The sequence below is a fragment of the Lactuca serriola genome, chromosome 2 (assembly GCF_051521515.1).
Source record: "Lactuca serriola cultivar US96UC23 chromosome 2, Lser_US96UC23_V15, whole genome shotgun sequence".
NCBI classification, from domain to species: Eukaryota; Viridiplantae; Streptophyta; class Magnoliopsida; order Asterales; family Asteraceae; genus Lactuca; species Lactuca serriola.
In genome coordinates, this window is record NC_136409.1 from 172,592,334 (window position 1) to 172,619,315 (window position 26,982).

Genomic DNA, 26,982 nt, shown 5'->3' on the forward strand with positions numbered 1-26,982 from the left:
ACATATATTATTATATATGACATTTATCATATAATTTAAAAGTAAACATAATCATACCTGCAACCATCTGCCATTTGTAAAACCATTTCTGCATAAGTGCGCAAAAGAACTCAAGAAGTGGTAATATAGGCAACTTCCTTGCTTTGTTTGATACAACATTCATGGACTCCGCACTATTTGAGGTCATAGTATCATACCTCGTGGTAGGGTAATACGCTCCGGTCCATTTCTCATGTGGAATTTGACTGAGATATGTCGCTACGTCACCTCTTATATTACGAAGTCTCCCCCAATAGAATTCAAACTCAGTGGTTTTGTAAGCTATTACCAGCTTCCAAAACAAATTGCTATTTTTTTGTTTTTTCCAAAGGTATGGACTATGTTTCCTATTAGATGAAAACAACACAATCCATGTTGAGCATTTGGAAAAACATTTTGAATACTTACAGCACTTGGGGGTGCTCTATCTGTGACCATTGTCAGACCTTCCACATCATCAATGCATTCATGTCGTTTTTCAAGAAACCATGTCCAAGAATCTGTAGTCTCTTTTGGGAAAATTCCATACCCAATAAGCAAGATCTGATTGTTGCCATCCATGGCTACTGCATGCAAGATGGTGCCTTTGTACTTTCCCTTCAAATGAGCACCATCCATAAATCGTAATAATAACTTTTGTACAACACTCTCTGAAAGCACGTATCAGCAACAACACTATAAAAACCATTAATATATCAACAATATAAATTGTTTATAAACATTTAAGATAATAACAAATATATTTAAGAATATATTACCGCGCATCCAATAGCGAAAAGCAATACTCAAAACGATCATCTAAATTAGTTTTTATGTACGCCACAATACCAAGATTATGTTTCTTCAGATTGTGAAAATAAATTGGATGTTTGGAGAAATTTTCTTCGGGGGTCCCCATCATTAATCCCAAAGCAAATTCTCTAGCATGCCACACTTGTGAATAACTCATATTTATTTGTAACAAAGCATTCATATCTCTAATTATATCATTAGGCTTCCAAACTCTCAAACTTCCTTGACCCATAATGTTATGTATTATGGTTCCCACAACTTCGCTATTTGCTTGCCTATGATTTGGGTGTATAAGCAATGAAGAACATGTATGCTCCTCATTAAACGTCTTAATTTCAAACATTTCTGTTCCTTTAATGACACATGCGTATAAACGCCAGTGACAGTTTTCTTGCATACAAACAACATGGTACCGAGATTTTGAAGATTTTTCAACCTTTATCTAAAACTTTCCTCTAACGGCTTTGAATTTAACATCAAATGCTAGCACTTTTTTGGTGTTATAGATTTGATTGACAATTAATTTACCATGGATTAAAAGCAGTTTTTCGTTGCGTGTACTCGTCATCCGACCACCCTTCATTTGATTTTTCCTCACATCTTCGATCATCAATTTCAGGAACTTTTCCAAATTCGAACAAATTTTCACGTTGTAATTCAGTCATGCCTACTTTTGGTTCTTTAACATTATCTGATACAAAAGTGTCATTTATTCTTCCCCTTAAACGATTTCCATCACATTGGCTTTCTCTACGACCTCTATTAGTTTTTGTTGGATTAAACTGGTTGTTAACCACTGCTTGTTCTTCATCTTTTTCACCTACCACCGTTAAATACAAATGCACCGTCTTCTTTGATTCAGACATTACATGTCTCAGTTGAAATACATCAGTTTCATCTCCAAGTTCCATGACATACCCTAACTCCGGGTGTTTAAAAGACAAACATATATGACTATTTAACACACACGCCTTACTTCTAACCATTTGTAATAACATTTCATGGTCAATGTTAGGAGGAAGATTTAAACCATAGTTTTTCACATTATTTCTAATGTAAACCTCAACTCCATTAACTATCTGCCACGAACCTCCCGTACACAAAATAATAAAACTCATTTTACAAATCACTCTCTACAAACATAACGAAAAAACAACTTCTACTAGTAATTGAAACTCACAAACTCACAAATAACTACTTAAATACGTCTATAACTTCTGTAACTAATCCGTAGAGGTGTGCACTGATCCGCATAGGTGTACACTGGTCCTTAGAGGTATGCACTGATCCGCAGAGGTGTACACTGATCCTTAGAGATGTGCACAGATTCGCAGAGCTGTACACTGATCCTTAGAGGTGTGTACTGCTCCGCAGAGGTGTACACTGATTCTTATATATATATATATATATATATATATATATATATATATATATATATATATATATATATATATATATGACATTTCATTATTAGGTTATTTACAAAACCAGTTGAGTTAACTTTTACTTTCTTCCATAGAACATAAAATACAAACAGTACAAATACATGAAAAACATACATCAGTAGCAAACATATTACATAAAATATTTCATTATTTTTAACCTTTTTTGTCAAATTTTTTACATAATAATCACATAAAGTATTAAGTATATTTAAAAAAAATAATATTTATAAACGAAAATGAACGCAAAAAAAAACGAAAAAAAATTAAAAAACCAACATTCCGCAGAGCTGTAGCTGGATCCGCTGAGGCTTTAATAGATCCGCAGAGGGTGGATTCCCAAAGAGTTCTGTGGACTGATATCAAACATAAGTTTATTATTTTTAACCTTTTTTAGTCAAATTATTTACATAATCACATATGGTATTAGTGTTTTTAAAAAAAATAATATTAATAAATGAAAATGAACGCAAAAAAAATGAAAAAATGTAATTTTTTTTAAAAAAAAAATCAATAAACAACAATTCCACAGACATGTAGAGGATCCGCAAAGCATTTAATGGTTCTGCAGAGGGTGCTCTGTGAATCATGTGGTCATTTTCCAAAATTTGATTTTCCTTGATTATTTTCTTCAAACCAATCTCCTTTTTTGGTTATTATCCGAATTTTCTCTATTTAGTATCAATAAGTTTTTAGAAAGGTAGTTCACTTTAATGACAATATATTGGGAAAATGACTCTTGAGGGTAATTAACTTTTGCGTTTGTACTCATTTGGTCCTTTTTTTTGTATTCAATATACCATCGAACTTGTTGTTGGTGTTTACCACAGCCCTTTTGACCGGCTTTTGACCTGTGATAGCCGGTCAAAGGGTTATGGTGAACACAAACAATAAGTTCGATGGTATATTGAGTAGAAAAAAAAGGAAAGGGACCAAATGAGAACAAACGCAACAGTTGGTTACCCTCCTGATTCATTTTCCCTTTACTCATTTACAACAAATCCCACATCATCTCCTACTGATATTAATGACTTTATGAGATTCATTCTTGTTTCTCTTCAAAACATAACTCACGAAAGGACGTTATTCATGCATGTACAACTTTGTAATGCACTTGAATATTTATTAGGGGAATCTTGACTAAGTAGGCGCATTTCATGACTACATTTACATTTGCAATCAAATGATTTATCGTATCATGGATTCTAGACAAGTCTACAAACAAGTGGAATCACAAGTGCTGTGATTTTTGAGTTTACTTAGCTTTAAGATCGAACTCATGGGATAAGATACAACATCAATATGTACAATATCATGCTACTTTTGTAGACACATCACCATAATATTGTACATATTGATGTTGTATCTTATCCCATCAGTTCGATCTTAAAGCTAAGTAAACTCAAAAATCATAGCACTTGTGATTCCACTCGTTTGTAGACTTGTCTAGAATCCATGATACGATAAATCATTTGATTGCAAATGTAAATGTAGTTATGAAATGCGCCTACTTAGTCAAGATTCCCCTAATAAATATTTAAGTGCATTACAAAGTTGTACATGCATGAATAACGTCCTTTCGTGAGTTATGTTTTGAAGAGAAGCAAGAATGAATCTCATAAAGTCATTAATATCAGTAGGAGATGATGTGGGATTTGTTGTAAATAAGTAAAGGAAAAATGAATCAGGAGGGTAACCAACTGTTACGTTTGTTCTCATTTGGTCCCTTTCCTTTTTTTTTGTACTCAATATACCATCGAACTTGTTGTTTGTGTTCACCATAACCTTTTGACCGGCTATCACAGGTCAAAAGCCGGTCAAAAGGGCTGTGGTAAACACCAACAACAAGTTCGATGGTATATTGAATACAAAAAAAAGGGACCAAATGAGTACAAACGCAAAAGTTAATTACCCTCAAAAGTCATTTTCCCAATATATTATGTGAAATTATTTTGAAGAGGTTTTTTTAGTGTGAAGAAAGAACAAAATAGCCGGCCTACTAATATGTTCCTCCCACCCCACCTTTTTAACTAAAAACTCAGCAAAAAACAAACAAGAAACTTGCTTTGAATTTCCTCTTCAAATCATCATTTTTTCCAACCAAGCACATGAAACTACATCCACACATTAAAGACAATTAGTAAACAGACAACGAACATTTTGAGATGTAGTCCAAAACTGAAATATAAACAGACATACACAAAAATCACCAAATCCAGATGTTCTTGAATCTCATATTTTAGATTTAGCAAGTTTACAAAGAAATGGAACAAACGATCATCAATGCACATAAAAACAAGTGTTTTGACTTCGATCAAAACCCTAAAATACCATTCCATTGTTAAAATAAAATCAGAGATATTGTTTGAATCTACTACTACAACATAGACCTCTGGAAACGAATGAAATAACTACACAAGCATATATCAATGGAGTAAGGGCTAATTAGTAATTACATACGTTTATTACCACCACCAGGAACATCGATCCAACTCAATTTAATTTCAATTTCACCACATTCAACATTTCGTAATCTAAGAACCATGTTTTGCACAACTCTTCCATCTGTCCATGTTATGTAGCTTTCTTCAGCCAAGCAATTCGTCCTCGTTGGTTTCACAGTTGTGATGATCGTGTTGTTTAAGATATCAGAATTCAAACGCATCCTTACAGCTTCCAGGAATGGAGTGAAGTCGAATTCAGCATCCCCCATTCTATCATCTGCTGAAAATAGATCCCTATCGTATACTTCCTGTATCAACAATAATGTTTCAAAATCTGAAATCAATTTGATGATAATTTAGGGGAAGAGAATCAAGAAATTGAAGAACAGCTTACGAGTTTAACGGGAAGAGGCTCTACAATCGAGAGAGTTAAATCTTCATCCCACACAGGATTTAGGTTTTTCTTCACCACTCGAGTCTTCAATTTCTGTACAAAAATTAGGAAAAAGTTATTTAATTATCAGAATTCTTTTTATTGTTTTTCGTCGGCGTCACACCGGGATTATTTTCCGGCCGTTGTTTCGTACTACATTGGGCGGAAATAACAAAGTATAAGATCGTAATCAACTCTACACCAACACCGGCTTCCACCATCAGCCACCGCACAACCACCACCATTTTCTTAGTAGATTCAACACCTCGGCGGAAGAAGTCGATGAAAATTTCGACAACGCAACAAACTTCCGAAATTTCCGTAAGTTCATTGATCACCCAGCAATTAATACTAGAAAGTAGAATCTCTCCACGAGGAAAGGGAATGAAGAAAAAAATTAATTAAAGTTCACTCACCTGTTTTCCCATTCGGATGATAACGTAAGGATCGCTGCTACGTAGATCTCGAATTGCAAGGTTTACACCTTTGTGGATATGAACTCTAAGCAAACCCAACAAGGAATCCGACGACATATGATAATGATGTGCTTGAAATCAGTAAACCAGGTGCGAATGCAAGCTTGAACTTCTGTATTTGACAAAAGAGAGACAAAGGGGTTGAGTATTTCAACGCGGAGTTGAGGTTATATATATATTGGTTTTCTGGTCTGAAGTCTCGGCTACCAAACTTAAGCCTCTAGTTGGAACCCATATATAGAAGGAGACACGGTGCTAATTGATGGGTTCAAATTAATTATTGATTATTTAATTATAAAAAATAATAATAAATCGTATCATCTCAACCGTTCATTTTGAACCTGTCACACTGGTTTACCATCTCAGCCGTTCATTCTGAACATCTGAAATGAAGGGCACTTGCATAACATTGAACATTTATTTTGAATGTATCAGCCTATTCTATAACACCTGTTCAGATTTTGAATGTCTTAGGATTTAAACTTTATATATTATTTTAATCACCGAACTCTTGTTAAGAAATTTTATTTAATTATTTGTTACTAACAAACGGGTAAATGCTTATTGTGTGGGCCACACAATAAACTCGGACTAGATGTTGTGGTACCATTTTCATCAAAATATTGTGAAATTCTCTCTTTTATATGAATCTTTTATCTCAAAAAGAGAAAACAACCCATCATACCACTAGTCTAGAAACCATTTTGTATTAAATAAACATATATATATATATATATATATATATATATATATATATATATATATATATGGGAAAAGTGAATATACCCTTAAGGGTATATAAGCTTAGGTACCCAAACTCACTATATTACGTCATTTTGTATCATATATATACATTGTAATTGTTCAATGTTCTTATAATTCAACTTCTAACTTGATTTACTTCGAAGATATTTATAAATTTCACATTTATTGTCCTCTTACATAATTTTCATTTTTAACTATAATATATATAGCCTAGTAATGTTCGACAAAAAGATGTAATGTAAGAGGAAGATAATGGAGAAATATTGGAAATGTTGAACGTAAATCAAGTTAGGGGTTGAAGTTTAAGAACATTATAATGAATATATGAAACAAAACATTGTATTATGGTGGGTTTGGGTACCTAAGCTTATATACCCTTAAGGGTATATTCACTTTTCCCATATATATATATATATATATATATATATATATATATATATATATATATATATATATATATATATATATATATATATATATATATATATATATATATATATATATATATATATAATTAAATTAAAGTTATATCTGAAAAGTATTATTTTTACATTTAACTGTGGTACTTGTTAGCTACTTAGCGAGCAATAGAATAATGTAAAATTGGAAATTTATCATAAAATATTAATTTCTTCAACAACTTCAAAATAATTTATTTTAAGGATAAAGTGAATATCTTTTGTAAGAGGAAGATATGGTTTATGCAAAATGATTATTAATCGTATCTTATAGAATTTTTTATTGTTGGTTGCTGCCCTCCCTCCCAACCTTTCAACAGGAAAAACATTAAAGAACATATAAAAAGAGATTCCTATTACTTTATAGGGAAAATGATTTAATAGGGTAAGGTATTTTTTGAAATGTACGCATTTAATTCTTATTCTTTTTTCTTGTAAAATAAACCCTTATATTTTATTTTTTATAACAATGCAATCCTTGTGACCGATTATACCCGGTATACTGGTCATATACGAATTTTCTTTTAGGGAAAATGACTTGATAGGGTAATATACTTTTTGAATTATATAAATTTAGTCATTATTCTTTTTTTTTATAAAATAAACCTTATACTATATTAATATGTACATATTATGTCCTTTTACCAAATTCTATAGGTTTTGCAGATGTGGAAGCATAGCTGGCAGTAAATAGCAATTAATTAGCTTAGTCACCAGAGGTAGGTAAATAGAAAGAATCGACGAGGGGGCTACCAGAGCAGCTCCTCGCCGCCAACTACCGTCTCTACTTCCTCCTCCCTCCCCCTTCGACCTTGTTGTTTTTGTCATCATTCCTCCTTGCTACCAGTGATGTGTAGGAACACACAAAGCAGTCATCGGAGATCGGGGTTCTCCCTCTTTTTCATGATGAATAAAAGTTGGAAAAATCTCGTTGTGGATATGTGGATGCCACTTGGGTATTTCATTTCAACAAAATAAAAGAAATGGAAAATGACTTGATAGGGTAACATACTTTTTGAAATGTACACATTTAGTCATTATTATTATTTTTTTGTAAAATAAACTCTTCCACGTCAGCAAAAACCTGTAGAATCCGGTGAAAATGACCTAATGTGTACATATTAATAAAGTATAAGGGTTTATTTTACAAGAAAAAAAATAAGGACTAAATGTGTACATTTCAAAAAATATCTTACCCTATCAAGTCATTATCCCAACTTTATATATATATACTTTTCAGTTCGAAACAAAGTATTATAGTTCTTCATTATGAGGGGATGGGATTTTTTATTTATTTATAATTTTCTATTAAAATATTTAAGCACCTAATTAAAAAAATATATAATTCGAAGAAGAGATCATTGCATCAATTAACTTTTATATTAGCTCCATTATTGGTTTGAGCACAATTCCTTCCTTCTCTCAAATATTCCATCAATTTGAATAAATACCATTTGTTTTATTTTTAATGTATAATGATTATTAAATGTCAAAACTAGCTTTTGATAAAAATAAATTTAAAATAACTTATGTATGGTAGTTAATTTATAAAACGTTTTTATGAAAAAATAGAAATCCATAGGAGCATCTTTGTAACAAAAGAAAATATTACACTTTTTAACAGCTCAAAAAAAGTAAGAATATTTTCTAGTTCAAGTTGACAATTACTATATAGCCACTATTACACTCGTATAAAGGTACACAATATAACTGGGAGTACATATAGAATTTTCTTTTTTTTAGAACAATTTTCTAAATTTTAATATTTTTTGGTAACGATTATTATTAGACATCTTTTTGAGATTTGATTAATAAACAACTATTTTTTTCTTTAACTTAATATTTTTTCCTAAGCACATCAACCGTATACCATCCAATACTAGGCCTGGCAATTGGGTTGGGTTCGGGTTGGCGGGTCACGGGTTGGCGGGTTGGCGGGTTGAAATTCAGAAACTCAACCCAACCCATATAATATATGGGTTGGCGGGTTGTCGGGTCACGGGTTGACGGGTTGGAAACATCAACCCAACCCAACCCATATAACCCGTATAAATATATGGGTTGGCGAGTTCACATGGTGGTTCGAACCCAACACGTATAACCCATTTAATAAGCAACACATTTTAAGATGAAATTGAAAAATCCAAATAAAATGAAGTCTAAAAGTCATAAACATTAAACATAAATTCATAAACATCCAAAATAAATATTAAACATAAAGTCATAAACATCCAAATAAAACTCTAAAATCAAAACATTCACGAAAAAGTGCAATTGTTCAAACATACTATAGAGTGTAGATTGTTACTTGCCGTAGAGAAAAAGGAAGGTGGGTCGAAAACGTCAAAGCAGACAAGAGTGAGTGCAAACAGCGATGAGCGGATGAGGAGCGGGTGAGGATTGGCCCGATGAGTGATTAAATCGTGAGTTCGTGATGTTGCTTCCTTCGAAGATCGATCCTTAACTCCTTAATCTTTATCCTTCATTCGATCGTTCGTGAATGTGGAGACTGGAGCGGGTGAGGAACAATTTTTTTTATTAAGGCACGCAAATACGTAATGGCTGGCTGCACAAGGACTCAACAGTCAACACTCAAGGAGTCAAGGTCAAAGATGGATGACGGGATCATGAGACACAAGCCCAACAGTAGCCCACAACACAATGCCACATTGCCCAAACATATGGTTGATGATATACGAAATTACGAACAAATACCAAATTAAGTGTTAAGGATATGATAAATAGAAACTAATAGTATAATATGATGTTAGATTGTTAAAAATTAAAAGAAATAGATAATTAAATATATTAGTCGGGTTGGCGGGTTGACCTGCGAACCCAAACAGGTAACCCAACCTAACCCATTAAATAAACGGGTTGGCGGGTTGACGGGTTGACGGGTTGGCGGGTCAGAAATCTCAACCCTAACCCGCTTATTTTCGTGTCGGGTTCGTGTCGGGTTACGGGTTGGGTCGAGAGTTGCCACCCCTATCCAATACCCATCACCGATTCAAGAGGGAAAAAGCACCTCCATTTTTCACACTGTTGACTGTTGTCTCTGTTTGAAGGGCCCAATATTAGGCAAATTATGGGCCATAATATTATGGTTAGGCTCTTTTATCCAGACCTAAATACACCCATCTGGTGCAAGTGTACTTCAATCAGCCATCAAACATTATTTATAGTCTCCTAAGTAACATCTGATAATATTTAATCCATGAACTTTCAGACTTTTTGTCATTGTTTTGGTTATTTTATTATTATTATTATTATTATTATTATTATTATTATTATTTAATAGAATCAGGAAAAAGTCACTCGTTCCCTCTTATTCACGTGAATATAAATAGATCACAATATTTACACTTGACAACCTCTAAAACACAAATAATACAATCTATCACAATATATATTATATAATCGACTAGTCTAATATACCCCCTTTGTCTAAGGAGGAGGTTGACGAATGCTTAGACTGGAACGGAAATCATCGAATAGGACACGAGGTAGGCCTTTTGTAAAAATGTCAGCAAACTGATATCTTGAGGGTACATGTAACACTCGAACATGCCCTCTTTAAACTTTCTCCCTAACGAAATGAATGTCGATCTCAATGTGCTTGGTACGTTGATGCTGAATCGGATTTTGAGATAAATATATGGCGCTTACATTATCACAATAGACCAACGACGTGTGTCGAGGTGGTAAACCAAGCTCTAAAAGTAGATTCTGTATCCAACAAATTTCGGCGACTACATTAGCGACCCCTTTATATTCCGCCTCAACGCTAGATCGAGAAATAGTTGTTTGACGTTTGGATGACCAGGAAATCAAGTTGTCCCCCAAGTAAACACAGTAGATTGAGGTAGAACAACGGGTGTCCGGGCAACCCACCCAGTCTGCATCAGTGTAGGACACAAGGTTGGTTGGTGAACTGACATTCATGTATAATCCCATATACAATGTGCCCTTAACATATCAAATTATGCACTTTAAAGAGTTCGAGTGGGCAGATCGAGGTGCATGCAAACTTGTTGAACAACGTAAGATATGTCGGATCTAGTGAATGTCAAGTACTGTAGAGCCCCAACAAGGCTTCGATAGGTAGTGGGATCGTCAATTAAGTATGGAGGTGATGGGATGTTCTGTTGAGTATTGGTTTGCCAGCGACAAGAATAAGTATGGATGAGGTGGTGCGTCGGCGGTAGTAGTGGAATTTATAGGTGGCGGAGTCTCTGGGGATATGGGTGTGGGTCTACTTGACTCGATATTCTGAGAAGAGTTAGGAGATGTTGGATTGGATACAGGAGATTTTTGGTCAGTGGGATAGTTAACCGAATCCCAGACGGTTGGATGTGGTTCGATTGTGACTGAATGTTGAAGGAAGTCATAGACGGGAGGGGACGAGTGAAGTTTAGCAAAGGGGAAAAGATGTTCATCGAATACAACATGTCGTGATATGATGATCTTGTGAGAGGAAAGTTCGTAGCATTTATACCCCTGTGATTGGAGGGTATCCAAGAAAGACACAAAGAGAGGATCGATTTGCAAGTTTATGATTGGAGGTGGAAGGTGTGAGAGGATAGCATAGGAAACTGAAAACTTTAAGTTGATCATAGGTGGGATGTTTGTGAAAAAGATGGAAAGTAGGAGTAGAATAGTGTTTTGTTTTGTGGGGAAGAATATTGAGAATGTAAGTTGCCATTTGAAGGGCATGGTGCCAAAATGTGGTAGGGAGAGACCCGTGAGCAAGGAGAGTGCGAGCCATGTTATTGATGGTGCGGATGGTTCGCTCCGCTTTCCCATTCTGAGGCGATGTGTGGGGACAAGAAAAACGAAATTGCATGCCATTAGTAGTTCAGAAGTTATGAAAAGACTTGTTATATTCGGTGCCATTGTCACATTGGAAACTTTTGATGCGACGTTCAAATTGAGTGGTTATGTGTTTATGGAAGTTGAGAAAAACATAGAAGACTTTTGATTTGTTGGATAGTGGGTAGGTCCATAAATAATCAGTGTAATCATCAATAAACAACATATAATAACGGTGACCTCCCGAGATAAGAACGGGTAAGGTCCATAGATCACTATGAACAATATCAAAAGGTAAAGATGTAAAGGATGTAGAAGTATAAAATGGTAACTTGATATGTTTGCCAAATACACAAGACTGACATATATGTTTATTGGAAAAAGAATGAGCAGAAATAATCTTGTTTTTATTTAAAACACGTAAAGAAGAAGATACGTGATGTCCCAAGCAATGATGCCAAAGATCTTGTGACGAAGCAGCAAATGTGGAAGGACTTGTGACTTGTGTTTTGGCAGTGAAAGAGGGTAGAGATCTCCGGTGCTATCACATCGGAGGATAGGAATCCGCGTCTGGTAATCCTTCACAAGACAACCAAAAGGGTCAAATTCAATAGTAACAGAATTATCAGTGGTAAGGCGACGGACAGAAAAAAGGTTTTTAATGAGGTTTGGAGCATGCAAAATATTTAAGAGTTTGAGAGGTAGGAAGGGAGGCTGAAGTGTAGTGTGTCCGGAACCATGAATCGGTATGTGTGAACCATTACCAACGACAATACAGTTTAGTCCGCTATTATTGACATAAGTTGAGATGTTACCTGTGGTATTTTTCATGTGATTGGTGGCGCATGTGTCAAGATACCAGTTGGGGTTCGGATTCAGTGTCATGTTGTGCATGGCCTATTCGATTTTGGTGGGAGTGTATGAAGCTTCAGCGGTAGCATAAGCATGTGCAGGAGAAGGACCTAGAATACTGGCTGTTGGTGGGCGAAACTGATAACGAGGAGCTGTAGGGTATGGAACCGGTGGAGAATTCCAAGTAGGGCCATTCCAGTCATTCATGGCGGCTGCTGTTGTTGAGTGTATGATCTGCGCGCACGACCGCGTCCCCGACCCCTTCCGCGCATGCCCTTGCCCCTGCCCCGATAAAGACCTTCAGACGTGCCTCTAACTGAAGACCAAGGATGGTGATATCGGGGCGTGTTTGAGATATCACACTGACCGTGAGTGCCAAAAGTCACGACATTAGCTGATGGCGATGCGACATAACCAGTGGGTGTTTGTAGAGATTTCCTAGTTTCTTCAAGACATAACTTTGATCGGGTAGTGAGCAGTTGGGAAACGATGTGGATTGTTGGAGAAGGGTAGCAATGCTATCGTATTGATCTGTAAGGCCAGCGATAAGTTGCAGTACCAAACATTGATTATCAACAGGAGCATCCACATCAATGAGTTTGTCTGAAAGGTTCTTGACTTCTTGATAGTAGGAAACCATATTGGCAAAGTTTTCAAGTTTGGTGTTGATGAATTTTTGTTGAAGGTATAGAGCTCTGGCGGGTTTACTATCAATGAAGATATGTTCTACTGCTTTCCAGACATCAGCTGCGGTGGTTCCTGGAGTGAGGATGGTGATAAGTAGATCTCTAGATATTGTCCCATATATCCATTGCAAAACAATGGCATCTAGGTGGGACCATTGTTCATTGGTCTTGACAACAACATCTTTATATTTTTCACTGGTAGAAGAGGGAGTGAATTTAGCAGGAGGCAAGATGTGATCGAGTACCTGGAAAGCACGACAATGGATTCTGAATAGTTCAACCCAAGATGTATATTTCCCGTTTTCAATTTCAAGAGTAATAGGAATGTAATTTCGGATGTTTGATGCAGTAACATCAGGATGAAGAGGAGTTGACATTGTATTAGATGAGATCAAATGAGTAGAACAGGAAGAAGAGATGAGAGGGACGATGATCTGCAACTAGGGTTGAAGAATGTCGGCTGCTAGGTTTCACAGAGAAGATGTCGCTCTGATACATTAATAGAATCAGACAAAAGTCGTCCATTCCCTCTTATTTACGTGAATATAAATAGGTCACGATATTTACACTTGACAACCTCTAAAACACAAATAATACAATATATCACAATATATATTATATAATCGGCTAGTCTAATCCCTATTCTAATAAAAGAATAATTTTATTCTTCTTTTGACATGTGTCATCTTATTAGGCCTCCTAATTAATACATATTTTATTCTTCTTTTGTCATGTCTCACCTTATTATGTCTCCTAATTAATGTATGTCATTTGTCAACTCCATTTCAAATTTTAAAATTTCCACTTTAATTACATTAAATTAATAATATTAGAATAAAAATAAAAATAAAAATGATATAATTTCACATATTTATTTAAATCAATGATTAAAATTTATATAACTAAAATAAACTTAATTAATAATTTATTTAAAATAATTAATTAATAATTTTGAGTTTTTACTATAAAAATTTAATTAATTTTGTAACCGTGGTTCCCACGGATTATAAACTAGTATTATTAATAAATTTGACATCAAACCAAAATGATATAGTTGATAGGTTGGGGAACAATATCGAATGATGAACAAACAATTACAAATTTTTGGTAATTTTAGAGTTTTTTTAGATATGAGAAAATTACAAATATACTACTTAATAATATGAAATTTAAGAAAATGACCCAACTTTTGAACATTAACAATTTGACCAACATTTTTAAGATGGGACAAAATTATTTCGGATTAACTTTATGTTACATCAAAAGTAGACAAAAAGTACATCTCAGCTTTAGATTTCGGATTTTGGTCTAAACCTTAACAAAACCCGACTTCAAGTTTTGTTCCCAGAAGCTTAAGCTCTTTGGTAGCACACATGCCTCCCTTTTTCTTGCACCAAGAAAGTTGCTTGCATGACTGCATGAGGTTTACACTCATTATCCAAAAAAACTAGCATTTTCTTTCTAGCTAATTGAAACTATCCAAGATTCATTTATCACTCACATTAAAAATTACATTTCTCCGCTTCAAACTTTCATTGTATACTTAGGTATGTCAACGGGGGCAAACGGGACGGGGAGTGCATCTCCCGCCCCGCCCCCAAAATTTCCTTGTTCTCCCGTCCCCGCCCCCACCCCCGAAATGTTCAGCTTTCCTACCACCGCCCCCGCCCCCGAATCCCCTTTATTACCCCCGCCCCCGCCCCCGTTCCCCCGCCCCGATTGATTTTGGACTGCCTTTTTTTGGCTAAAAGAAATGGTTATTTACGCTAAAAGAAGCCATTTTTTAGATATTAAATAATTATTTATAGTAGAATTTTACATGTTAAAATTAAAAAAAGTTATGGCATTAAAAAAACATTATACTAACAATTTAAAAACATGTTTTTTTAATGAATTTTGGAAGTTCAAAATCATGTTATAGTTTATTATATTTCTATAATTAATATATGTAAATATATGTGTAATTTATTAGCAGGGTCCTCATGGGGGTTTCGGGACGGAATTGCCTACCCCCGCCCCGCCTCCGAAATTAAAACGAGGGTGAACCTTGCCTCCGCCCCCGTCCACGCCCCTGATTTTTTTTAAAAAAAATTCCCCCAAACGGGACGGGGCTGGAACGGGGTCCCACGGGACTTTTTGACATCCATGTGTATACCATTGGTTGAAGACTTAAGCGATTCCATCAAAGATTATATATGGTTATTTTAGAGTAACTAAGCCATAGTGTTAAACAAAGCTATCTTATACTGCGGTTTGCATTCTATAGGAAAAGTATCGTTACACATTCTATGAGAATGACGAGAAATAATGTTGACTAATACAGTTGTTCTTTGAAAAATAAGATTGATCGAACAAATATTGGGACTTTCCAAAGATTCATGAGTTATAGAACTAATTTTTTATGCATAGTCATATTAGCTACTAAAAATGTTGTCAAACGCGATATACTTATCCAACTTTACAAAGAAAAATGTGAGATGATGTAACTAACACCAATAACTTTTGAGTCCGAAAGCAAAATGACGATAAAAATTATTATATTTTATAAAGAATAACACATTACATTAACCAATTATAGTAGCTCTTGTTTTGTTTCTTTATTAGGTCAATTATTGCATAATCGGAAAGCTGCGCATTGAAGTGTAATGCTTTGTTTTCAAGTTATTTAAAGAGACATGAGAGGAATAATACCATTGTAATCTCAAACCATTTTAGACAAGAGTAATGAAAGGTTTTTATCAAGTCTAATTAATAATTTTTCAGTTTGAAGATTTTCAACAAAGCTAGTGCAATGCTACATTTGTATACCCACGAAATGTTCAAGGATGACATATCCAGGTAAAAATACTTATAGGTTGTTTCTTTTTTATTTAAGAGTCAAGCAGTTTACCTAGATAGTTATACTGATACACAACTCAAGCACGCAGAGGGAAACCCTGTTTTATCACAAATCTTAGTTACTTATGATAACATAGGTTTTAACGATTCAGTTGAGAATTGATATATTCCTTAAAGAGAAATAATGAAGAAATTATTTGTAGATTGTGAAGTCAGCTATAAGAAAGGCTATTGTTTGTTATTTGAATTCATGAGAGGTTATGGAAAGCGTTACTTGGTTGTAATATTAGATTTTGCACCGAGTTGAGAGGCCATCCTTAAAATAAGGTATTCTTGATCCATTTACTAAATTTAAGAAAAAATGCTAAAATAAGTGAAGATACTGATTAGACTAATGGTAGATAAAAGGTATAATTTGCATATTTGGGTTTGATTTAAGCAACATATTGCTAATATTTTGTAATAGTTACACCAGGAAATAAGTATGATCATTGATTTAAAAGTTTTCTGCAAAAATATGGAATTATAATTCTTTTGGACATAAAAATATACATAAAACATTGATCAGTTAGATTTTTTTGGGGGAAAAGAAAGATTTTGGAGGGAGATCGATGTCAAAGAGGGCTTTTAGTTTTATATTCTCATCCATGACTATTTTCAAATTAAGATGTATGTTTTAAAGTCAGTTAATGTGAACGTTTACTATATAAGTTTAAAGTTCACTATATATGCATTTGGTGACTCATATATATATAGCACATGTCTATTTAATTTTCTTTTCCAGAATGTTGACTCAGACATATTTGAGCAATCACCTTATATGCCTACCGCTACCAAACCAGTTGACAATGCCTATTCCTAATTCTGATCACTTTTAATGTGACTAGTCAAGATGGGGACCCCAAGATCATATTTACAGAATACGTTTTACTAATCTTAAACGACATCACCTATAAACCTTCAATTTCTATATAAAAAGAAAAAATGAGGGCATATTGCAAGAAATAGCAACGTACTTTAGAATTTCTTTTACCAATATAGGCAATATAATTCACTTCTTTCCATAAAAATTATATAGTTCAATTTTTATCCATTATAGAAATGTATGTACACTTTAATTGGTTATATGGCTGAAATGTTATCGATCGACGATATAATCATATACAGAAACAACGGAAATGTAACCCTGGGAGCTAAGATGCATGTCAATTTTGAATGTACATCTATGGAACTAGGGAAGCATGATGTTAACTTGGTATATAAGAAATAAATTAGTTCTAATCGGAAGAAGAGAAGTATTCCAATTTTGAATGTGGGAAGTATCATGTTAATTTGGTATATAAGGAAAGAAAAGAATGTTCTTATTAAACAATATCTTAAAAAGACTACTACTTGGAAGCAAAGCAATTAGTTGATTCCTGGAGTGTGCACAAGTTAATGTTGCATCTCTCTCATTTCCTTTAAAGTTAAGGGTAAAAAATCTTTCATTTGTCATTAATGTTCAACTTCTATGGATATCACAAAAGAGAGAGAAGATATAGCAGAAATTAATCATTTTAGTCATGAAAACCATCCATTAAAGCTTGTAAACTCAGAGATGATTGTAAATGCTGCTTTGGACAATCGTGGTGGTGGTGTAATAGGTTGCTATGCATGTCATAAACCTATATCATCACGTGGTTTTGCATATGGTTGCATCCAATGTGGTCACTTTATGCATAAGGCATGCACACAACTTCCGCTCACCATCAATCTGCCTTCATTATATGAGCATCCTCTAACACTATTCAATTTCGGACCTACAACATTCAAATCTTGGTTTTGTGATGTTTGCTGTAGTCTAAACCAATTTAAGGGGTTTTGTTATAACTATGGAAAACCTGAGGACAACATTAACTTTAATGCTTGCATCGACTGTTGCGTTGTTGAGATTGCTCGCAAAGAGGAAGCTGATGCTATGAAGAAGGAGACAAGGATGAAGGTCAAACATGAAGGCCATCCACAACACACTTTAACCCTACAGTTAAAACCAGCTGCATTCCTTTGTGATGCTTGCAATTCTAAGGATGAAGGCTTGTTTTATATTTGTGACAATTGTGGGTTTTGGATCCACAAGACTTGTGCTTCCTTAGCCCCTACCATCCATCTACCCCATCACCCTGATCACCCACTCATTCTGGTCTATTCTCTTCCAGAAAAATTCTATAAATTCGCTTACTATTGCGAATTTTGCAAGATTTACATCCGAAGATACGATTGGTTGTACCATTGTGAAAACTGTAGATATTTTTCCCACATCAAATGTGCCTTAAATGCAAATGCAGGGACACCTTCTACTCCAGGGTAAATCTTCTTTTCCTTAATTTCCTTTTCTATGTTTGTGAAAATTGCTCCTTGAAATTAATTAAGAACTATATATATATATATATATATATATATATATATATATATATATATATATATATATATATATATATGGTTTGGTTTCAGAGATGGTCCAAGTACTTCCATTGCGGATGAAGAGGTAGATAATCTGTTGCAATTTCCCATGTCAAATGCGTTTACAGATCCACTGAAACTGCTACATTCTGGAATGATAGCACCAGATGATGATGATGATCAGAAAACTATGGTTAACCATTGGAGTCATTGTCATCCATTAATCCTTCAAGCTAACATGTCTGGCTGTAGTAGTGATCGATTAGAGGTATGTCGCGGGTGTGTACGACCCCTCTCCCTTCCCTACTACAGTTGCAAATCAGATGGATGCTCATTCACTCTCCACAAATATTGTGCCGAGTTACCCCTCAAATTAGAACATCAGCTTCATCCAGCTCATTCACTTTACTTGGAGTTTCGACAAGGGTCGTACTATGCATGTCATGGTTGTCTTAGCTATGGAAACAATTTTTTTTACAACTGCCAAACTTGCAAGTTCTACCTCTGTGTCATCTGTGCATTTCTACCCAAAAGTATCAAACATAAATCCCACAAGCATCCTCTTATCCAAGTTATTGATCCCGAACCTCTTTGTAAAGCGTGCAACAAATGGTCTGATGGGATGAGTTATGATTGTAAGGCTTGTAACTTCATATTAGGAATGGAATGTGCAACGAGGTTACCGAATTCCATTTCTCATAGGTATTGCAAAGGACATAAAATCCCATTGATGTATCCTCCAATCATGGATCATCCTGAAGATTTCTTTTGCGATATATGTGAGACGGAAATGCATCCCAAGTTCCCCATGTATTATTGTCAAAAATGCAAAAATTCTTTTCACCCTGGATGCATTAGTGGGTTCGACTATTATGAAAACATGGTGTTCGAGGTCAGCAGAAATGTTTCCTATCACAAACATCCATTAACATATGTTCGAAGAAAAAGAACCCCCAAGTATGTGTGTTCTAATTGTAATTGTGATATTAACAGTCGTTTGGTTCTTGAATGTCGGGCCAAAGTTTGTAATTTCAATATATGTTATAAATGTCATCTTAATAAGTAGTGATACAGTGTTAATCATGTAATATGATTTGGAAGTAACTAAGGGGTATGGTCATTGTTTCTATAAGTTATTTATATGTGTTGGCTTTTTCTCTTTCTTATCTTATCTTCAACGGATTCATGCTTAAAGTAAAAAAAAAAAAAAAAAAAAATTGTCTTCTTTGAGTACACTTGATTTATAAAAAATGTTGTTTAAAAAAATTCATATTTGAAGAGGATATAAAGCAAATGAATATTATCCCACCCTGCCCTTTTGTTTACTAGTTCCTATTTCACAACTTCATTCTTTACGTACAACTTTTCCCATGCTCTCTGTGGAAGGACTGCATTCATCAATTCTCAATTCAAATGACGACATTTCATTCCAAAATTCCATGTGTATTGTACAACTTGCATGCATGTACTTTCTCATTATGTTTATCTCCTCAATGCTGCTACCTTTCTCTACTTTCTCAAGTGTATAATGCACTGCTTCTTGTAGTTTATAGTAATCACAACTCTCTCTACCGCCATTAGTGAACACAAGTGCACGTGTGCAACAATAAAAACAAGGATAAGAAGATGGCACCTTTAAGATTCCAATCAGGGGGATTTTTTGAGTTTTCGACAGCAAGATCAAGATGACAATTGTAATGATTTTGTAATATGACGCTATTAATTAGAGGTTTATGAAAACTAGGTGGGTAAATGGAGCGATTTAGCTAGATGGAAGAAATTGATTTAGAAAAATGGTTCTTGTCTTGGTAGTGACGATGATTTACACCACCGAATCTGGAGAAGATGGTCTCCTTCAAAGTAAACAGTAGATCACCTGCAAAAACGACAACGACTAAGGTTGGTTCTTGAACAGGTGTGGGGTGGAATATTGGATACCAAAGCAAGCACTTCTGAACAGGGTCGGCTCTGAAAAATGAAATATTCTTAAAGGCCTAGGACGAACAAGGAAAAAGGGCCCTTATCGTTATTATAATTATGTATTTTTAAATAAAAATATATAATGAAAAAAATTAGGCCCCGTGCAGCTGCCCACTTTGCCCCCTCTCTAAGCACCCCATGCTTCTGAAGATCCATTCTTAACTTCTTCAAGTATCCATATTGTTTCAAGTTGAGGATTTTCGTTTCTATATATTTCATCTAAACTAAATATGTATTACTTCATCTTTCAGACTGAAAATTAAACACATAGGGAAAAAAAATTAATATATAAAACTTATTTGCATATTTTATCACAGTTTAAAGTAATGATTTATCTCCTCCAACTGTTACTTGTTTATCATGGGAGATGAATAAGAAGGCTGGAATAATGCCGCCTGTTTCAGGTCAATGAAGATCTAGAAGAAGGTACGCGCGAGGTCTAACATCATCATACATATATTTAATGGAGCTCTTGATAGGAGCAGAATTAGATTTATTAATTGCAGGTAACCTTATACTCTTTTACATAACAGCATGGGTGAATTGGTCACAATCCCAGAAAAATCTAGGAAAAAGAGTCTTCGACTTTGAAAATTAATCAAGAAAGAGACATAATCTTTTTCTATAATCAGCGACTTTATTCTTTAACATAAATTATCTCCTATGTTGACTTTAAGCGCTTAGTTGTTGGTTGCTTAGTTAATTCACACTCTATCTTCACGAACCTATGAATCTTTATATAAAATTAAGGCATTAGATGAAACTTGTAGATCAAGGTTTGTAGGGATATACATTGGCATCCATATTACTCCGTATATAATAAGCATCCTTCATCGTATTTATTAAAACACATTCAGGTGCCATTGACACATAGACTCTGTGCTAAGTTTTTTGCTTAACCATGGCTACCTCTTTCTTTAGTTCATCATCTCCAGGACTTCAATTAGTTTCTTATCTGTTTTTCTTATTTTTGTTACCTTTATCTGAATCAGTATATTTCGAGATCAATCGTTTTGATATTGATGCAACAAATATACTCTATTCAGGCGACGCCATGCATTCTGTTGGAACCATAGAGTTTAACAAAGTCAACTACTTAACTCGTTTGGGTCAAGCCAACCGTTTTGATACGGAGATACATGCTAATTTGGTGAAACACATCTAGGGGCTGTTTGATTTCTGTCTGACGCGGTCCGGTCAGACATTTTAACTGACCCGGTCTAGTCAGTGTGTTTGATACATGCTCTCCATCTCCTTACTCTGTCCACAGTTAGTCCATAGGGCTCTTACTCGGTCCGCTGAAAAATAGAGGCTGACTGAAAAATTGACGTCTTTTGCCCTTGCCCTGGATGCAACTCTCCATCTCCTTTAATCGATCCAAGCAATGTTTCCTTCCTTCAACCACCAGTCTTCTCCCAACTAGACCTTCTCCTACTCCTTGAACGGACATCACTCATCCTCTCTATCGCTTCTATCTATCATCTTCAGCCTCGTTGGAAACTTCCTTCGCCGCCGTCCTCTTCAGAAGTTAACTCATTCAGAATTTCTAACCCAATCAGCTTCTAACACAGTGAGCTCTAACTCAGTCAACAACTATCAAACGATCCCTTACAAAACTCAACTAAGTATTGTCGACGTGGATTCGGAATGATAATTTCTTTTATTATATTATTATGTAATTTAATTTTTAGTTAAGATTAATAAAAAAACTTAATTTTTATTAATCTTGTGTTTATTAATTTTATTTTTAATATGTAAGTTAATCGTACATTTATTTTAAATTAATCTTGTATTTAGTTTCATTTTAAAAAAATTAATAAATAAGTGAGATGTGGTAATTTCCTAGATAAAAGGGAGGTGAAGAGATGAATATGGGGAATGACATGAGATGAACTTAGGTGAAGAAGACCAAAAGTGAGATTGTGAGAGGTGTGATGAGCACCTCTCATAGGCTGAGTAAAATGGGAATATTAATATTTTATAAATACTCAAAACTATATATGTTGTGCATATACATAACTTTTACTCATTGATTTTCAGCTTATCAATCATAAACTTTTATAATATATATATATATATATATATATATATATATATATATATATATATATATATATATATATATATATATATTAATGTGTTCTTCCACATGACTGGCAACTAAGCACGTTTTGTGATTTATCACACCATTTATTTTAGTGTGTCAAACATCAGATTGTTTTTGTTTTGTCAAAATGTTACATTTGGAACATTAATTACTACTCATGCATTCTGGGTGAGGCATTGAAATTTCTACCTAGTGGACCTGCCCTGCCTTGATGCATTTCATCCTAATATATATATTGCTTGTCAAAGTTGTCTTCATGAACTTTTCCGATGTATTTGCTGATGATTCGGTAGGATTACATGATAACCAGCATAATTTGTTACAGCTCAGCTAGATTATATTGTTTAAAAATCATCTTTATTTCTATTAGGCTATCTCCAATGCATTGAACTCTTAAGAGTTTAATGGATTGCCACATCAGCATTCCACTAACTATATCATTTTATTCATTAAACTCTACACTACATTAAACCCTTAAGAGTTTAATGAATTTCCACATCAACATTTAATTATATATTTTTCTAAATAATATTGTAAAACTATAATAATACGTTAATTAGAAATTAAAAGTTACAAATTGTAAATTATTAATTAATGATTGTTGTATATGTTATTGTTTTAAAATATTTTTAAGATTTAAATATTTTTTGTTTAGAATATTATAATATAAATTACCTTGAATATTATTAATTATTCAATATAACATAAAGTAAACTACAAATATTATAAATGAAATATACCTTGTGTATATATGTAGGGTGTAATTATTTAAATAAAAAGTTTTATTGGTGAAATGGTTTAAAAAAAAAAAAAATTGCAAACCACCATTCAATGGGGATTAAACTCCACTTCATTGAACTCCACCCACAATGGTGGGTTTATGTATTCAACTCCCTTTTTCCCCATTAGGCCATCTTCAATGCATTGAACTCAAATGAGTTCAATGGATTGCCACATGTACATTCCACTCACAATACAATTTTACCTATTAAACTCTACACTCCATTAAACCCGATACAATTTAATGGATTGCCACATCATTTATATGTGTGTGAGAGGAGAGAGAGTGTGGAGTTCAATGGGGATTGAACTCCCCATTCTATTGAGTGCCATGTCATTAACCCACAATGGGGATTTTGAATTTAATGGGATTAAACTCCCCATTTAACTCCCCATTAAACTACCATTGAAGATGGCCTTAAACTCACCATTAAATCCCCATTGGGGATGACCTTAGTCCACAACATGGCTTTTTTGACAATTTAAAAACTCACTGTGACATTTATATATCTTTATTCGTAGGACCCATAAAAGGAAAATATGCAAAGCAAGCGTAATACTCCGGCTGTCTTTGGTTAAAAAATTTCATATAATCATGTTGGTTAGCTTCCTATATAGATCTTATAAAATCAGAATTTAAATTCCAAAATTACGACTTAACAATTAACATATCAATTAACATATGCTAATTTCATGTTGAGACTTTCCGACGCAGATCTGCATAATCATGGCTTCCTTTTGCTCATGTGGAACGATGTATGCTGATATTACATCTTGTATCTATTTTCTTATGTTGATTTTCCCCATATCTAACTCGGTTTATTTCCAAGTAGCTCGTTTTGATTCCGATGCAAAAGAAGTGGTCTATATAGGCGATGCAGTGCCTTCTTTTGGAGCTGTGGAATTCAACAGTGTCGTCTACTGTTGTCGTGTTGGCCAAGTCCTTTATAAACAGAGAGTTCCTTTATGGGATTCAAATTCAGGAAAGCTTTCAGATTTTGTTACTCATTTCTCTTTTGTAATCGACACCCAAAAGTTTGTCCCCTATGGCCATGGCCTTGCTTTCTTTCTTGCTCCAGTCGGTTTCACAACTCCTCTTAACTCAGCTGCTGGTTTTCTAGGCCTCTTTAACTCAACAACTAGCGACAATCCATCTCAAGGCCCAATTGTTTCTGTAGAGTTTGACTCCTACTCCAACCAGGAATGGGATCCTCCTATGGAACACGTAGGAATCAACAGGAATTCACTTTCTTCGGTTGCATACGCTCCTTGGAATGCTAGTTTGCACAATAAAGCTACTGCGAATGCTTGGGTTTCTTATAATTCCACTACTAAGAATCTAAGTGTGTTTTGGACCTATGAAAGGAACCCCAGTTTTCAAGGAAACTCAAATCTTTCTTATCAAATTGATCTCAAAGAGGTTCTTCCTTCATGGGTCACTATCGGCATCACAGCTTCCACTGGTCAGTATATGGAGAGACATACCCTTCAGTACTGGGAGTTCAACTCAAGCTTGGATATAAAAGATGACAATAAAACGACATCACAAAAGGTGAAGCTGGGTGTCGGGTTAGCAGTGCCATTAGGTGTTCTACTAGCAGGAGGCATAATAGCATATAGTATTATCTATTTGAGGAATCACATGAGTCCTTCAGATGAAACATTAGAGACAATCAACCTGTCTTCAATCAATGATGATCTTGAAAGAGGAGCAGGGCCCAAAAGATTTTCTTACAGAGATCTTGCTTTGGCTACTAATAACTTCGCTGATGACCTCAAGTTGGGTGAAGGAGGATTTGGTTGTGTTTACAGGGGATACCTCAGCCGTGAAAGAAAAGTAGTTGCAGTTAAAAAGATTTCAAGTGGATCTAAACAGGGAAAGAAGGAATATATAACAGAAGTGAAGGTCATAAGCAGTCTAAGGCATAGAAACTTGGTGCAACTCATAGGTTGGTGCCATGATGATAATCAGTTTCTACTAGTTTATGAGTTTATGCCAAATGGTAGTCTTGACACTCATCTTTTTGGGAAAATGGATCCCCTTTCTTGGAGTGTGAGGTACAAGATATCATTAGGTTTGGCTTCTGCCTTGTTTTATCTTCATGAGGAATGGGAACAATGCGTGATACATCGTGATATCAAATCAAGCAATGTGATGCTAGATTCGGGATTTAATGTGAAGCTTGGAGATTTTGGGTTAGCTCGACTTATGGACCATGAGTTAGGTCCACAGACAACTGGTAATTTAGCAGGAACTTTAGGATACATGGCGCCTGAGTATGTAAGAACCGGTAAAGCTAGCAAGGAATCGGATGTTTATAGTTTTGGGGTGGTTGCAATGGAAATCTGTTGTGGAAGGAAAGCTAGGGATTGTATTGATGGGGATTCTGAAATGGGATTGGTGGATTGGGTTTGGTGTTTGCATGGAAAAGGGGAGATTCTTTCGGGAGTTGATGAGAGGTTGAATGGAGATTTTGATGAAGAACAAGGTAAGTGCTTGATGATGGTTGGATTATGGTGTGTGCTCCCTGATCGAAGTCTGAGGCCATCTATAAGACAAGCGATTCAAGTTCTTAACTTTGAGGCCCCTATTCCCAATATTTCAGTGAATATGCGTGTTCTTGGATACCATGCATCAGCTACTCCTACAAGCACTTCTGGAGATCCATTCTTAACTTCTTCAAGTATCAATATAGGTCGTTAAACTACATGTTGTTTCAAGTTGAGGATTCCCGTTTCTATATATTTCCTTTAAATAAGTATATCTTACTTCTTCTTTTAGATAAGATTCTTTCAGACTGAAAATCAGACACATAGGGAAAAGACTAATATATAAAACTTACTTGTGTATTCGATCCATCTCTGTATAAACTAATTTAATTGTTGTTTTATTATGGGAGATGAATAAGAAGGCTGGAATAATGCCGCGTGTTTCAGGTCAATGAAGATCTAGAAGGTACGATATCTATCATCATCATCAACATGCATTTGATAGAGCTCTTGATAGTTGATAGGAGTAGAATTACATTTATTAATTGCCGACAAACTTATATTCTTCCACGTGACAACATGGTTGAATTGGTTACGATCGATTGGTCACAATCCAGAAAGACAAAGGAAAAACAATCTTTAACTTTGAAAATTTACAAGATAGAGACACGTAGGCATTATAACTTTTTTTTTGGTCTATTCATGCAGTTTATTCGTTAGACAAAATTGCAAAAATGGTTCTTACGTTAGCAAATTTATGTGTTTTTGGTCCAAAACGAAATGTTGGTGCACCAATGGTCCAAAATTGGATCTTTCTATTATTTTTGGTCCCTATACACTTAAAATGACTTTTATGCCCTTATGATTTATATTTTTTATTTTTTTTAACCGTTGAAATACATAAACTAATTTAATTTATATCTTTTTAACTTAAAACAAAAAAAATAAAAACAAATAATCCATTCCCCACTCTTATCTTAACGAACCCCTTCATTATCGGCTTCACCCTCATCATCGATATCTGGAACCACCATCATCAGCCACTATTCTTGTCGGAGTTCACCTAGATCGCAACCACCATCACCTTTTCTAGAGACCTGGTTGCTAGACTCCCCACCCCACTATCACCACCATTCGCCAACATCGATA

At 34.6% G+C, this 26,982-nt stretch overlaps 3 protein-coding genes and 1 pseudogene across 3 annotated transcripts; 2 read left to right on the top strand and 2 right to left on the bottom strand.

The window, feature by feature from the left end:
* Positions 1 to 4,575: 4,575 nt before the first annotated feature.
* LOC145087427 (protein C2-DOMAIN ABA-RELATED 4-like) lies at positions 4,576 to 5,828 on the bottom strand. Its single transcript, XM_079025373.1, has 3 exons — positions 5,567 to 5,828; positions 5,112 to 5,204; positions 4,576 to 5,025 (listed from the first exon to the last, which is right to left on the bottom strand). The coding sequence occupies exons 1-3, from the start codon at positions 5,681 to 5,683 to the stop codon at positions 4,726 to 4,728; spliced, it is 510 nt and encodes a 169-aa protein (XP_078881499.1). The 5' UTR covers positions 5,684 to 5,828; the 3' UTR covers positions 4,576 to 4,725.
* Positions 5,829 to 12,895: 7,067 nt separating this feature from the next.
* Positions 12,896 to 13,576, bottom strand: LOC145089793 (uncharacterized). Its single transcript, XM_079028188.1, has one exon. The coding sequence runs from the start codon at positions 13,574 to 13,576 to the stop codon at positions 12,896 to 12,898; it is 681 nt and encodes a 226-aa protein (XP_078884314.1).
* Positions 13,577 to 17,542: 3,966 nt separating this feature from the next.
* LOC145090598 (uncharacterized) lies at positions 17,543 to 19,640 on the top strand. Its single transcript, XM_079028743.1, has 2 exons — positions 17,543 to 18,380; positions 18,528 to 19,640. The coding sequence occupies exons 1-2, from the start codon at positions 17,548 to 17,550 to the stop codon at positions 19,540 to 19,542; spliced, it is 1,848 nt and encodes a 615-aa protein (XP_078884869.1). The 5' UTR covers positions 17,543 to 17,547; the 3' UTR covers positions 19,543 to 19,640.
* Positions 19,641 to 24,026: 4,386 nt separating this feature from the next.
* Positions 24,027 to 26,285, top strand: LOC145090599 (L-type lectin-domain containing receptor kinase IX.1 pseudogene; annotated as a pseudogene).
* Positions 26,286 to 26,982: the final 697 nt, after the last annotated feature.